This window comes from Pituophis catenifer, unplaced genomic scaffold (assembly GCF_029215685.1).
Source record: "Pituophis catenifer annectens isolate HBS135680 unplaced genomic scaffold, rPitCat1.0.hap2 SCAF_3, whole genome shotgun sequence".
NCBI lineage: Eukaryota > Metazoa > Chordata > Lepidosauria > Squamata > Colubridae > Pituophis > Pituophis catenifer.
In genome coordinates this window covers 170,611,356-170,627,490 of record NW_027256883.1, presented here as the reverse complement: position 1 = coordinate 170,627,490, position 16,135 = coordinate 170,611,356, and the positions used below count along the sequence as shown (strand labels likewise).

Here is a 16,135-nt window from a genome sequence, read left to right as displayed (position 1 = left end):
AATTCATTGAAATGTGACCAGAGATGCCTAAACTTTAACATACAACTGTGTGCCTTGATTTGCACAGATTTGGAAAATAAACAACAGAGTGAATATATGAATGAGCCTTAGTGGTGCAGCAGACTAAAGTGCTGTTAAGTAGCACTTAGCTGCGAGCTGCCTGCAATTACTGCAAGTTTAATTCTCACCAGCTCAAGGTTGACTCAGCCTTCCATCCTTCCGAGGTAGGTAAAATGAGGACCCGGATTGTGGGGGCAATAAGGTGACTTTGTATAAAAAAGAACACTGCTTAGGGAAGGCCGAAAGCCCTACTAAGCAGGTATATACAAAAAGTATGAAGGCTATTGCTTAACGTATTGTAAGCTGCCCTGAGTCTCCGGAGAAGGGCGGCATATAAATCGAACAAACAAACAAACAAATAAATAAATAAATAAATAAATAAATAAATAAATAAATAAATAAATAAATATTAGTTTCCTCTTTTTAAAAAAAAGAAAGAAAGAAAGAAAGAAAATACACACTTTCTGTTCTAAATTTTTACAGAAGTCCATCCACTGCTGGGTGTAAAAGGAGATGGTAAATCCAAGAAGAAGCAAGCAGGGAGACCTAAAGGATCAAAAGGTAAAGAGAAAGATTCTCCATTTAAACCGAAACTCTACAAAGGGGACAGAGGTTCTTTACCTCTGGAAGGAGCAGCGAAGGGTAAAGTGCAGGCGGAGCTGGGACAGCCTTTGCCAGGTAAGGACCCACCGTGAGCATCTGCTTGCTTGGTGACCTTGCTTTGTACAGAAATGGCCTAATCTGAGCATTTGAACTTCTCAAACACTACCTGCTTGCTAAATGTTTAGTTGCTGCGCTCTCAAGGATAGACAGAATTGTACTTTTTGAATTGTAACATTTACTCTTCGTCACAAATATTAGTAAGTTCTGTAACACACATTCTTCAAGAATGTAAACCCTAATAGAAGAATGTAATTTTACCACAAGGAGAAGCAAGCTGTTGATGTTGATTCTCTTCAGTTTATGCCATTATAATTTCACAATCTAAATTAGCTGTTACAGAAAATCCCAGAAGCTGAAAATAAAGCGATAGAAATAGTGGAAACTAAAATTCTTTTCGGAATGCAGCTGCTATCTTTTTTTAAAAAATGTCATACCCTTTGCAGATGCTAGGAATTAAGAATATTTTAAAAGGCTGAGGGGATAATATACCTTTCTTTATGTGTCTACTTTGCCTATAGTTGAGGAAGGCATTCTGAAAAACCTGTTTGCTCCTCTCTTTGCTCGAATAAAAAAATTGGCAGGAATAGGCAGGAATAAAAAAATTGCAACAGCTGCTGGAGTAGGGAGGAGCATCCCTTCCACTTTACCTATGTTCCTGTCTAACTCCATTTTCAGCAGTTTGCTAAGAACTTCGTTGAGAACTTGTCTCACTTGTCTCACTTGTAATCTGTGGGCAGCTCAACATTCTTTATTAGACACTTTGAAGCATCTTTCGAACATTTCTTGCACTCAGCTTCCAGCTGTGAGCTACAGCAATGGAAGTAGAGGCTTTGATTGCAACTTGCATGCCATCAAGTACTGCTATTATGTGGGCCAAAACATGCAGGATCCACCATTTAGTCTTAACAAAAAGATGTTTGCATAAGCAAGTATAATGCAAATACACTTTTTGTCTACCTCTCCTTTCTCACTGTGGAATTGTTGTTGCTCTGGCATTGCTAGAAGCAGCAGACTGCCGTTGCTATTAGTAGCACCAGGGTGGAGTGTTATTATTTATTTTTATTTCTTTTATATTGTGCTTTTACATCCTTGTAAGCCTTGAATCACCGTGTGTGAGTAGGTGGCAATGTAAATTTTCCTAATAAAATAAAATAAATAAAATAAATACCTACGTCATTTTTGTGACAAATGGAGCCAGTTTCCTTTTTTCCCTCCTATGACTCCCTATATATAAAGTTACCGCATGGGCATTTATTATGCCTCCAGAAGTTGTGAGTGCTCCAACACTGGAAGTTTTTAAGAAGAGATTGGACAACCATTTGTCTGAAATGGTATAGGGTTTCCTGCTGAGCAGGGTATTAGATCTCCAAGGTCCCTTCCAACTCTGTTATTACTTCCTTTGTTAAGGGAATTCCTGAAGTTCTTATAACATCCTCTTAGCAATTATTTTTGTATGTCCCAGTTTTCAAGATTCTTTTCTCCAGTGTTGAAAATTGGAGCATTGGATTTGCCATGAAAGATCTCCTTTTTCGTGGCTAGAAGGCAGTCGTCCTTCCCTGATGAGATAATGGCTCTGTAGTGGACTTTTCATTCTTTCTGATCTTTTTCCCTAGAATTTGCTTTGGTGTCCCTGTTGTTTTTCAGTGATATTACTGGGAGGGAGGAAATGCTTTCCCTCATGCTGGGGATTGTTGGAAATATTCCTACAAATACTGGAGCAAGTGGGAGGAGCAGCCCATTATTCCTGTGGAAAACCTTAATGTTCCACTCTAAACTCTTAGGGAGGAAATCATCTTTGAGCTACTGTGCTACTTAGCAGAGAATGTCAGTGCGAAGATGTTTGCTTTTATCAAGTTCTGTGATATTAATTGACAAGGGGCAAGGTTGCAACTTGATTCCATGACACTGAGTTTTTTAGAATTCTGTACAGGCAGTCCTCAACCCACGACCAAAATTGAGCCCGAAATTTCTACTGCTAAGTGAAACATTTGTTGCCCCATTTTATGACCTTTCTTCCCACCGTGAATCCCTGCAGTTGTTCAGTTAGTAACAGGGTTGTTAAGTGAATCTGGCTTCCCCGTTGACTTTGCTTGTCAGAAGGTTACAAAAAGTGAACCCAGGACACTGCAGCCGACAGAAATAGTTGCCAAAGCATCTGAATGTTGATCACATGAGCATGGAGATGCTGCAATGGTTGTAAGAGTGAACAAGGGTCACAAATCACTTTTGTCAGCACCGTTGTAACTTTGAATGGTCACTAAATGAACTGCTGTAAGTGGAGAACTACCTGTAATTCAGACTGAGTAAAACCATTTTCCTCTTTCCAATCGGTATACAGATGACAAGACTATTTTCTGCTCAATTGCTTGATGAGGCTGGATGATAAAAGAAATGGGTATAGGTGAAACATTAAGTGATTTTTTTTGTAGTAGCTGTTAAGTAGATATTCACAGGTAACTCAGCCTAAAATATTTTGTGTGTCCTTGAAGCTCAGTAGCTACTGCTGTGAATTTTATAATATCCAGAACCCTTATTTTCCTCATTGCTGGCCCACTGTTAACCAGCTTGCTCATTGTCCTTCCTGCTCTGCTCCTGTTTTGTTGCTTTTATGATGATATTATTCCCTGAATTGTTGCTTACAAACGAGTATTAGGAAGCTTGGCAGCTTTCCAAATCATAAACTTGTGTCCATATTTTTTTTCCCGAGAGCTAATTTTATTTTTTAACTGTTCAACGTTTGTTTAGCAATAATCAGAAACTGTATGTGTGTGTATTTGTGTGTCTGTATAAAAGCTATCCTATTCCTATGCAGAAATAAAAGTGCAATTAAATGACATTAAATTTTCTACTGGTCTCTATGGGATTATTAATCCCTGAGTTTCATTGGAACCAGCCCAGAGATCAGCTCCAGAAGGTTGGAAAGGGATCCTGCAGGGTACCAGGGTAATCAATAAATCAACAGGGTCCTCAGCTCATGTAGGTACTCAGCCCATGTCTTCAGGGTACATTTCCTGGTTTTAGGTAAAGTATTTCTCATTATCAAAGTCATCCCGATTCCCAGCTTCAGGATATTTAAGCAGCTGATAAGGACCGGGCAGATCTCCAAAAAGACTACAACATTGCCCTTGCTCAGCCATGTCTTAGTAATATGCCAGTTCTGCCAGATTCCATATAGAATTCATGCTTCATTGTCTAGGACGGGTGTCAAACTCAAGGCCCACAGGCCAGGTCCGGCCCACAAGGTGCTTAGAGTTGGCCTGTGGGGTTGCCCTGGAAATAGCGAAGGATCGGCCGCATTGCCTCTGCCAGAAAAAACGGAGCTCAGGAGGGCCGCATGCCAGGGTGCAGCTCCCCCGGACTCCATTTTTGGCTGCAACAGCATCCTGCAGCCCTCTGCCAGCTCCATTTTCATTGGCAGAGGGCTGCAGGAGGCCATTGCAGCTAAAAATGGAGCCTGGGGGAGCCGCACCCTGGCAGAGAGCTGTAGGAGTGATGATGAGCTGGCCATGCCCATCCCAGCCACACCCACCCAGCCCTCCGAGGTCAAACATAACCATGATGCAGCCCTCAATGAAATCTAGTTTGACGCTCCTGGCCTAGAACATCTTGCCTTCTTGAACTTGGTATTTTCCACTATTTCTATCAGCTTGGCCAAAATTGGCTGTGGGTTATGGAAGATCCACTATTTTATAATACCAGATTGGGGAGGCTTAATTAATTTCAGATTTGGGAAGCTAAATTGTTGGCTGGCTTGCCGATATTCTAGCTATAGTTCATTCCAACCTCTGAACTTGATTTTAAGATACAGTGGTCACAATTTAGGAAAATATATGGTTGGCTCCCTGTATGCCAGACCCATATAAAAGGTACGAGAAAAAGAGCCACATTCATAAATTAGAAATAATTGCAAAGGGATATCTGGTGTACTTTTCAAGTATTTAGTGGTTGGCAGAGTGACAGCAGTGATCGAACTGGCAGTCGTGCTTGGTAAATTAACTTTAAAAAATACCAGTGGTCCACACAGACTTTGTGTTGGGCCACATGTGTCCTGCGTGCCATATGTTATACAAGCCTGCTCTGTACTATTATAAATTAGTTTATGAGGCCATAATTGTGTGAACTATTTTTGAAATTGTGAAAACATCCTGGCAAATTGAATCTCGTGGGAAAGAATACTGCTTCCTTGTCAGACAAACAAGAACTGTGTGTCCTGTGTAGAGCTTAATTAATAAGCTGATCTTAGGATAAGGTTGCCATATAGCTCCTGCGTTTGTTACTTGAGGTTCAGATCCTCAATTTCCTTATTACAGAGTACTCTGATAGTGTAGATTAGATTAACAGAGTTGGAAGAGACTTTGTAGGTCATCTAGTCCAACACCCCCCCCCCCCCGCCCAAGCAGGAGATCCTACACCCGTGATGGTGAACCTATGGCACAGGTGCCACAGGTGCCACGCAGAGCCATTATCGGTGGGCACGCGAGCCAGCTGATTTTCGGGCCTTCTGGGCCCACTGGAAATCAGGAAAAAGGCTGTTTCTGGCCTCCGGGGGGGGTGGGGAAGGCCCATTTTTTGCTCTCCCCAGGCTCCAGAGCTTTTCTAGGAATCTGGGGAGGGCAAAAACAGCCTTCCCCACCCCTCAAAAGGGCCTCCGGAGGCTGGAAACGGCCCATTTGCTGACTTCCGGTGGGACCGGAAGGCCTGTTTTTCATGGCTCCAGAGCCTTTCTAAGAGTCTGGAGAGGGCGAAAAAGGGCTCCCCCCCCCCTTGAGGCCCTCTGGAGGCCAGAAATGGCCCATTTGCTAACTTCCTGTGGGACCGGAAGGCCCGGTTTTCACTCTCCATTTTTCAGGCTCCAGGGCCCACACCCATAATTCTATGCACCCCGCCCCCTGCGCATGCACGTGCAACCCCCCCCAACGCAACCCCCACTTTTGGCACGCGGTGGCATGGTGGGCCTGGTAGGTCCATTTTTCGCTCTCCCCAGGCTCCTGAGCCTTTCTAGGAGTCTGGTGACGGCAAAAATGGCCTTCCCCACCTCCTGGAGGCCTTCCAGAGTCTGGAAACGGCCAGTTTGCCGACTTATGGTGGGATCGGAAGTTGGCAAATGGGCCAATTTCAGCCTCCGGAAGGGCTGGGAAAGGCTGTTTTCGCCCTCCCCAGACTCCTGGAAAGGCTCTGGAGCCTGGGGAAAGCGAAAAATGGACCTTCCAGAAGTCGGCAAGCTGGCCATTTCCAGCCTCTGGAGGGCCTCTGGAGGGGTGGGGAATCCCGTTTTTGCCCCCCAGATTCCTAGAAAGGCTCTGGAACCTGGGGAGAGCAAAAAACGGGCCTAACGGGCCCACCAGGCCATTGCGTGCCAAAAGCGGGGGGAGGGAGGGTTACGTGCGCATGTGCAGGGGGGCAAGGTGCATAGAATTATGGGTGTGGGCATGCATGCGCATGACCCCCCTGCACTCCACCCGCTTTTGGCACACGATGGCAAAAAGGTTAGCCATCACTGCCCTACACCATTTCTGACAAATGGCAGTCCAGTAGCAGTGAGAGGAAGTCCTGAAGTTTTCTGAAATGTACTTACTTTTGCAACAGTTTGAAAAAAAGCTAAAAGCGGGAAGCATATAGTATTAACTGTTGACGAAGAACCTCCCTTTACTTCTACACCAGGTGTGGATGATTTTTGTAGTGTTTATAATTTCTGCAAACTATCTGAATTCTAATGGGAATATCAGTAATACTTGATTTTTCTTTTCTTTTGGTTTTGATTTTTAGCAGGTGGTGGAATCTCGGAGTTGTTATGAAAGCTTCCCTCCTCATTCTTTTTTCTTACTTTGACGTCATTACATGGAATAAGGACAAATGTTAAGTCAGATAAAGGACTGCCTTCATGTGGGAAACAAAATCTGACTGCACTGCCTGCATCTCCAGGGAACAATTTATGCAAATTATGGAAGAGGAACATTTTTGTCCCTAGACATTTATTTTTACTAATAGTAAATGGACAAGGAAAGATTGATATAAAATCTGATGGGAAAGAGCTGGTTTTTGCCCATAATCTTCTAGATTATTGTTCCCTAGAGTACAAAGTATGGAACAAGATAAGAAGCATGTACATTGAGTCCTGGGTTACTTTATGTTACATGGCTTTATTCTTGAGAGAGAAAAATGCTGGAATCTCATTGAATTCCTCCAACAGGCTTGTGACAGGCTAAAGCAAATTACTCTGAGCCTTGTTGTTTATTTCTCAACTACATTGAATTGTAAATGCAGTTAGTGCTTAGCTTACTATCCTACAGCTATGAGATATTGTAAATTGATCTCGTTTTCAAACGGGCTGTTGAAATCCAGATGTCCAGATGTCTCTGATGTATAAGAACAAAAACTATTTTTCCGAGGGAGAAAAGCATATAAAAAAACAAGCAGAGAGAGCAAAAAGCATGAGAGACCCTTGTTTCTTCTCACCATTTTTTAACCACATCCAGAGATGCCTGTTTCCCAAACCCTTCAGGTTTGTTCTAGGGAGAGCAAACTTTCCTTAGACTCCATAGAGGAAGTGTGTAAAAATGGAAAACATGGACTTATATTAAATGGATGCGTTTTGTTCATATGCTCTGAAAACAATTTGGGGATGTGAATGTTGGTCCTGGGTCTATTTTACAAAACAGGCTTTTCATTCAGGAGATATTTAAAATGATGACAGTGATGTCTTCAAAGTACAACTAAAGGATATACAGGTGATTTACATACTTGTACCTATCTATAGCAGGGCTGTCAAACTCCCTGCCCATGGGCCGGATGCGTCATGCGCTGTCCACGCCCACACCCGATTTAGTGAAGGGGGGGAAAGTCCCGATACGTCACGTGATGCCGCCGTGACGGTGTGAGTTTGACACTCCTGATCTATAGAATGGATAAAGGTGTTTTAAATATGCCTTTTAGTTTGTTTTGTTTTCTGCATAATGTCCTGTGGTATGTTTCTTCTAAATATATCCTGAGTTGAAATCTCATATTTTGTATATTATTATTTATGCCATCCTCACTTCTAGAATTTTATGCAACATTCTCTTATATAATCTGGTCACCTACAGAGCTTTCCAGTGCATATGAAGAATAATAGAAAAGCTGGTTGGATAATGACTGTTGTATTGTTTATGTGGTATTGTGAATTCAAATCAGATCTGTTTTCTACAGTTTAGTGTGCTTTATTTTTCAGTTTTCTATTATTATTTTTTGTTACTATTGTAGTTTGTACATAACCTGAAAAATAATTGCTTTGTAGCTACTGTAAAGTACTGTTGTGATGTTAGCGTCTCTATTTGTAAATAAAGAGGTACGTTTTATTTCTTAAATGTTGTAATCTGCTTTTTTTTGTACTAGCTTTATTTAAACAAGTTGTAGAATATTTTCTTCAATCTAGCTCTTAATTGATAGATCGATCGATCAATTATGTGCCATCAAGTCACGTTCAGCTTCTAACAAGTACATGCTATTATGGTAATTTGTGATGTACTCTGGTCATTTTAATTGAAGTGCAAACATTATTCTGAAGAAACCAGTGGATTGTAACTGTCCTCTTCAGAACAAACAGTAGGAATTATCATAAGAAGCTTATTATATAAGGCTATTGAATGTAATATAAAATTCTAATAAGAACAAAGAGGAGTAATGAAGGACAGCTTTCGTGATACATGTACTTCTATAACTTTTAATTTGAACAAGATGTTTGTCATGCACATGATGGGCCACTTCACGCCACATCAGAATCATGCAGTGATTAGTAAAACAGTTTTTTAACATCCAGGGATGATAAAAGAATGACTCCCAATCCACAATTACCATAGCAATCTTCCATCATGAGCTTCATTCTGAAGACCATTCACACAAAGCATCAATTATTATGGAGCAGTAATATGATCTAAAGTCTGGCAGTGTTCAAGCAGTGCTCCCTTGTTCCCAGCATTTTATAAAAGATCAGTCAGAAAAGCTAATCCTCTGTTTCCTGATATTTTTTTTCTAGCTTTGATGCTATAATTCAGTAACTCCCAAAAGTGTTATGAGGAATTCAAGTGCACAATCTCTATTTCTGTAACTTGGGTCCCTTCATGGTATTGCTCTATATATACACTGCCAGTATTTTCAGTATAATATGTAAGTCTTGTTTTAATGAGTTCATCTTATTACCATCATTTCCATTCATCTTACTGTATTTCTACTATAATTCCTTTTTATTTGGGTTTTAAGTATACACACACAGTACACAGTACCACACAATTGCCATTGCAGTCCAAATGTACTAAGTCTGCAACTAATTCCTAACTAGGTATGTTGTTGAATTACAGTTAAAGCATTTCTACTTACCCATCCCCATCTCTTTTTTTAGATCAAGCCCACAGCAGTCACGCTGCTGAAATTCGGAAGAAAAAAGAATACAGTACTGCGACCAGCAGCAGGCTTGTTAGACTTTTAAACAATTTTATAAAAGCTCCATGTACTCAAGAAAAAATAGGTTAAAATGATTTCCCTATACCATAACATTATTGCTTCACTGCCATATTATTTGCAGCTATTGAAGGACAAAACTGTTGTTGAAATTGCCATTCCTGAGTGAGAGCACTGCTGTGATTGGGAAAACATGTCGGAAACTCATAAAATCCTCTTGATATTTTGGAGAACCAAGATGGGAAAGGGAACAATAAGACAAGATCCTAGAAAGGCCAATTCTGGGTTTAAACCATTTCAGGCATTCAATTCCTTGGATATCTTGCTCCAAACCTCCTTGGAGAATCACAATGAATATTCAGTTTCTGCCTTGATAATTATGTAATTGTGATTCTTTTAATATATATTTTAGGTACACATCAGATAAGTTTTGATTACTCATAATACCTTTCTGTAATTACTATTCGAACAATGACATGAGTGTAATGCTTTGGCTTTTCAGATATGTAGTTTTATTATAGAATGGTTCTTTGTGACATCACAATTTTAAAACTGACTGCATTCTGCAATGGCATAAGTTGTTGAATGAGCACCGTGAAGAAAGGAGCCAGACAAATTTCTTTATTAATAGTTTATGCTTACCATAGAGAATAATAACAGCCCAATTTACATGTTTCTAATACCCTTAATATAGGGTCATCACAAATATTTACAAAGTTTTATGATTCCAAATGCTTGGAATTGGTTTAAATTTGAATATATAATGTGGATTTCAGCTTTACGTGAGTATTGCTTCTGCTCTGCCCCTTGTTTGTATACAATATTTTCTAAATTAGCGGATTTTGGAAGAAAATTGCTTTTATGGGAAGGGCGGCCATTTCTTCATGAAAGAATTGGGGTAAATGCATGTCAGTTATCCAACCCCATCATTCTCTGAATGCCTTAAATCAGTAGTAGGTTTGTTTCCTTTTTCTCGCTTTTGCGAACTCGTATACCTGCTGACTTGCTCTACTAAGCAGAACACTGCAGGTAGAGAATGTTAATTACATACCAAGGTTCCTAGTTTCAATCCCTCAATATTTTTTAAAATGCTTGAAATGGGAACTTTTATATCAATATTTAAATAAAATTATTCCCTTAGTAAAGAGGAATGTAATAAGCTTCTACATAAATATTGGTATTTTTCAAAAAGATTTGACAAGCCATTGAAATGGTCTGTCTCAATTTAAGGCAACCTCATTTGTTCACCGAATTGAGAAAACACATAATTATAGCATAAATTGGCCTTATCAGTTTCATTATTTCTAGGCCAAACCAGAGAACTTTGAAGAAACAAAGGATTTTGGCAGCCTATTGTTGGAACTCACTAGTTCATAGGATACTGATGCTAAGACTGGTATTAGCATTAAAGCTGAGACATTGGTACAGAGCAGTGCTTTCATGGCAATTTTTTTTTATCATGACTAAAAACATGTTAAATGGTCCATTGTCTCCAGCTGAGACAGAAAAGATGTACTGTATTTTTTGGAGTATAAGACACCTTTTTCCCCCCTAAAAGAGGGTGAAAATTTGGGTGCATCTTATACACCGAATGTAGCCCCGCCCAGCCTCTGAAACCTCTGTTTGAGAGGCTGAAAAAAAAGCCTCTGAAACCTCTGTTTGAGAGGCTGAAAAAAAAGCCTCTGAAACCTCTGTTTGAGAGGCTGAAAAAAAAGCCTCTGAAACAGAGGTTTGAGAGGCTGAAAAAAAAGCAAGGCGCAGAGCTCACAGCAAACAAACCTATTGCTAAAGTTCACCTCTGGGAACAGCTGATTGGGGGTATTCCGGGAGGCCAATCCATCCCCAATCAGCCTTTTTCTTATTTTCTTCCCCAAAAACTAAAGTGTGTCTTATACTCCGGTGTGTCTTATAATCTGAAAAATACAGTACTTGCTGATAAAGATGGTTGTAACTAATTTTCCTGGTTTGGCTGCTTCAGATATCACATCAATTAAGAACCAATATAAATGTTTGAAAATATGAAAAATGCCAATATTTATGTGGAAGCTTATTACATTTCTACATTTTACTAAGGGAATTATTCTATTTAAATATTTATATAAAACTTTCCATTTCAAGCATTTTTTTAAAAATTCATAATAAATTGATTTTTAATATACAATAGCAGTTGTACTTTATCTGTATCACCTGCAGACTGGTTTTTTTTATAAAAACACCTTTTACCATGTTAATAAGCTTCTTTCTTTTGGCAGTATGTCAAAGAGCAGTCTTTGTGGATTCCTCATGTCCAGGGACTTCATTGATATTTTAAACGAATGACAATTAGGTCATTTGATCAGACAATGGAATGGATCCTAAAAGGACTCTTTAGATATCATGATGGCAGAAGCCTATTTTATTGTTAAATTGTTAGCATTTGCTTTCTGACTACCTGTTTCCATGGCTGCTATTGGAACAATTACCATTCCTGTCAAAATGAGAACTGCTACTGCCAGAGTTTCAATCAGTTCCACCAGCTGCAGCGTGACCTGTGGCATGGGTTACAAGGTTGAAGAAACATGCCAGATTGGGCCTAATGGTGAAAAGAGGTACTGCGATATTCAGAAAGTGGAGTGCTTGACCAACTGGCTCTGTGGGATGCTCCATTTCACTATTCTTGTTGGTAAGCCTTTTGAATTCCAGTGCTTGTCTCCTACAGAAATTGGCCCAGAAATCAAGAGCTTCAGTTATTCATGGAGGATAGCCAGAGGTATCATTACCACTGATGATGTTCTCTTTAAGCCATTCAAGACTACTGGCTTTGTCATTAAGCTTTCCCCAGCCAAGGAATATGATGCAGGGACATACAGGTGTGATGTGCAGTTCATGAGAACCTATAAGATTGTCAAAAGAATCTACTTTGGAATTCGTGTGATCCCTGGTCACTTGGTGGATCTGAACTTTGACAAATCCTTGACTCTGGAACAGCACTTGGAAAGTGAGAAGGAAAAAAACCAGCAGAATGCCACCAGTGTCCCTGTCCAGAAGCAGCAGCACCTTTGGCGCCAAAGAACTGTGTTTGTATTTTTAATAGGCATTGGAAGTGGTGTGGTAGGAGGAATCTTATTGCACAACATTTTCTACTATTTAATAAAAGTTCCCAATAATTATGGATATGTGGAGGAATAAAAATGTTTGTTCTTGTAGTCTTGCTGTATGCTGATTGCTGTATTTAATCATTTTGCTGTATTGTTTATGGTTATTAAGATTAGGTTGTGAAATCACATGGATTCACTTAATTTCTTTAGAAAGCAATAATATATTTTGTTCCTTAATTATATTTCATAAAACTATAAAGACAATACAAAACATGTAAATCAGTACATCTTTGGATGTGAGTTCAGTACATGCTTTCTATATAGAAAATCCTAAATTCAATTTTCAGGGCCAGAAAGAATCCCTACAACACTGGAATATCTTCCAAGTCAACATAGATCAAGAATTTTTTAATAAACTGATACTCTCTCAATATCTTGAGACCACAAATCTCAGAATCCCTAGCAGATTAGCCAACAACTAGGCTCAGTAGGAATGGTAATCTCACCCAGTTTAGGAGGAGCAATGTAAGCTAGAGATGAGCATTGAAGATGAGATTCAAACAACCCATTTTACATTCTAATGCAGCATTTCTCAGATTTGGCAATTTAAGACACGTGGACTTCAATTCCCAGAATTCTCCAGCAGATGAAGGGAGGAGAGAGGTACATCTACACAGGCAAGATTCTGTAACTTTATTCGCATAATAAACATAGTACTCATAACTTCGGTTTCCGAACCTGATTTACCACAAAGGCCTGACATCAATTTTACAAGTCCCTCCAGTTATTTTCTAGAGAGCTAGGAAGAGTCAAATCCAAAATCCTTTCTCTAATTACATTTGTCTTGAGCTCGTTTCATTAATTTGACCATTGTCATGGTTGTAGCTCTTCCTACGGTTCCTCAAGGTTATTCTTACTGTCCTCAATGTTGCTTTCATTATTCATTTACTGAATCCGTGCCTTTTCCTTGCCTGCCTGAATTTTCCTAATGACAGGAGAGCACCTGTGGCCTTCAAGCATAAAATACTGTTTAATGGTAATGTTATGTCTCGAGCATCAATCAACGAGTCCAATTAACCTTAAACATATACATATATACATGCACATACATATATACATATATGTGTGTGTGTGCATATATGTATACATATATAAAATATTGAAAGTTTTAACTACAATAAGTAAAACTATGGTAGAACAAAAAGAAAAATAAAAAGTGCAAAAAGAAAAAAATAGAAAAGTAGAGAAAGAGAAATAAGATACAAAGTATAAAAAAGAGCTTCCAATCTTCTCAGCAGTTATAAGTACAATTATATTTTAACCTTACATCATGACTTTTCCTTCTATAATCTAAACTAATGATTGAAAATTTTTCCAATGATTTCTTCATTTTTAAAAATGTCTTGACACTGCATTTTTTATTTGCAATCATAAGAATGAAAACTGGGGAATGTGAACTAAGAGTTACCTGACATCCAAAGTGAAACAAGCACTCTTTATTTTCCTGTCAATTTTTGGATTTGTAAGATGCACACAGCCAACCATGAGCTTCAAACTGAAGGCTTTTTAAAGGCTTGATTAAGTAAGAATAGAATAGCAGAGTATTACTTTCAACCCCCCACATTAATGTATATATAAGTTCATATATCATTTCAAAATGGGCACAGAGATAGGAAACATCTGGCAATTTAAACCCTGAGATTAGAAAGAAGGAAGGGAAATAGGTAACTGCCCCATTTAATACTTGAGAAGGTGGGCAATTGGAGTCAAGGTTATTCCAGTTCCATCATCTATGCAAATTGTGCTTCTATTTCTTTAAAATAAAAATCATATTTGGAGAAACTTGCTAGAGTGTTTGTAGAAATTTATTTAAGATTGGGTGAGAAATGAAACCATCCTGGAGGACATATATGAGATCCTCCTAACCAATTTGCTCAGACTGAAGAAGCTACTTAGATAAGCAATGAAACATTTCAAACCAAAAAATAAAAAATAAAAATCCAATTGCCATTATTCAACTTCCAGACAATTCTATCTAGATGACTGAGAATCTTCATTGAAATAAGTGTTGTGGTACATAAACATGACCAAAAGTAAAAAAAAAAAAAAAAAAATCACACAAAACAATGCTTGATAAATTTAGTAACCTTAACCTGTTCATCAATTTCATACTGGTGACAAAAATGAAGTGGATGAGATTATAATGGAATGAGATTGCCATATTTTCTTCTTCTCTTAAATACACATTTCTGATATTCAAAATCAGTCTTATCTGATTAGAGTATGTTCATGTCTTTCAAAAAGGGATCTTAGCCTTGGCCATAATCATGTGGGGCGTCACTGTGGCTCAGTGATTAAGATGCTGGGCTTGTCAGCTGTAATGTTGGCAGCCCAGTTTCGAAATCTGAGCGCCATGCAATGGGGTTTGCTCCTGTCCTCATCCCAGCTCCTGCCAACCTAGCAGTTTGAAAGCATGCAAATGTGAGTTGATAAATAGGTACCACTTCTGTGGGAAGGTAATAGTGCTCTGTGATGTCATGTTGTCCACATGACCGCAGAAATGTCTTCGGACAGTGCTGACTCAATGGCCTTGAAACAAGAGATGAGTACCGCTCCCTATAATTAACAACTAGCAGAGTTAAATCCACAGGGACTCGTTTTCCTTTTACAATCATATAATTGAAGGTTACATTTAGGACCATGGTTAGGACAGTTTGGATCTTCTCCTGAGGATGGGAGAGAGGTCTCTCTTGTCTTATATAGTCCCATTCTTGAATTCCTTCTGATCATTCCTCTGGAAATCTTTTCCAACATGGCATATTTGAAAAGATGGAGCGCAGGATAAGATTTCAAGTGTAGCCTTATACCATGAATGGATATGTATATGCCAACCTTCCTCAAGATTGGTGCCTTCTAGGTATGTAGTTGTTACTTTTAGAAACTGCCGAGTAACCATAGCCATTGCTGAGAATTACAGGAATCAAAGACCATACCTTTGGAGATGATCCATATTGGGAAAAATTGATATATTTATTTATTTAGTAAATATATATATGAAACCCATCTCACTGCTGAAGTGCCTCAGGGTGGCTTACAAAATGATTCCCCCCCCCCACCATTCTTGCAATAGAATAAAAATTGTTCAAATGGTATGGGATAGTGAGGTGCCAAGATAAGAATGGAGGAAAAATCATTCAAGATGCCTTTGAATAGAGAAATTAGTCTACCATTTTCTTGCTACTTATAGTCAAATTTATAAGACAAAACAAAAGAAAAAAAACTGTAATGACCCTTATAAATCTGCTAATATCTAAGAATGTATGAAAGGCCTACTTGTCTTTGGCTTAAAATACTGATACAGCTTAAAATCTGAATACAAATTGCATTTTTATTTATATGTGAAAAGCTGTGGTGTGGATGTAAATGAAACAGAACTAATGTATTTTAATGAATGAGGCAAAACAATACAAATTACAAAACAAATGTACATATAAATATATACAAACATACACACAAAGTAATTACATAGGGCCATAATAACACATAGTATAACTTTATATTGCAAAATGCTGTTCATTTTTTAATTATATTAGACTGTATGAAATCGTGAGTGACACTCATGGAAAATGTCAACTGAAATATGCTTTCCATTCAATGTGTCACTTAAATTTTGCCAGTACATGTAGTCCTTGACTTAAAACAGTTCATTTAATGACCATTCGAAGTTACAAAGGCACTGGAAAAAATGACTTGTGACCGTTTTTCACACTGATGATTGTTGCAGTAGCCCCATGGGCAATGGTGGGTTGCCCCCGGTTTGCACCGGTTCTATTGAACTGGTAGTAAAACCGGCGGGAGACCCTGCCCACTGACCCTAATGTCATGAAAATGCTTCTGTACAT

At 38.8% G+C, this 16,135-nt stretch overlaps 2 protein-coding genes across 7 annotated transcripts in view; both read left to right on the top strand.

The window, feature by feature from the left end:
* The window catches only part of RBBP5 (RB binding protein 5, histone lysine methyltransferase complex subunit), a 29,662-nt gene extending 20,434 nt beyond the window's left edge, over window positions 1-9,228 (top strand). For 2 of the 6 annotated variants that reach the window (XM_070939778.1, XM_070939776.1), the window contains 2 exons: window positions 544-621; window positions 6,490-8,025. In XM_070939778.1, the coding sequence (XP_070795879.1) occupies window positions 544-621; window positions 6,490-6,518 (107 nt within the window). In that variant the 3' untranslated portion in view covers window positions 6,519-8,025. Of the gene's footprint in view, window positions 1-543; window positions 739-6,489; window positions 8,026-9,097 lie in introns of those variants that run through there. The other 4 variants (XM_070939775.1, XM_070939773.1, XM_070939772.1 and 1 more) reach the window with 3 other exon arrangements.
* Window positions 9,229-11,545: 2,317 nt separating this feature from the next.
* On the top strand, window positions 11,546-12,324 carry TMEM81 (transmembrane protein 81). Its single transcript, XM_070939771.1, has one exon. The coding sequence runs from the start codon at window positions 11,596-11,598 to the stop codon at window positions 12,322-12,324; it is 729 nt and encodes a 242-aa protein (XP_070795872.1). The 5' UTR covers window positions 11,546-11,595.
* The last annotated feature ends 3,811 nt before the right edge of the window (window positions 12,325-16,135 follow it).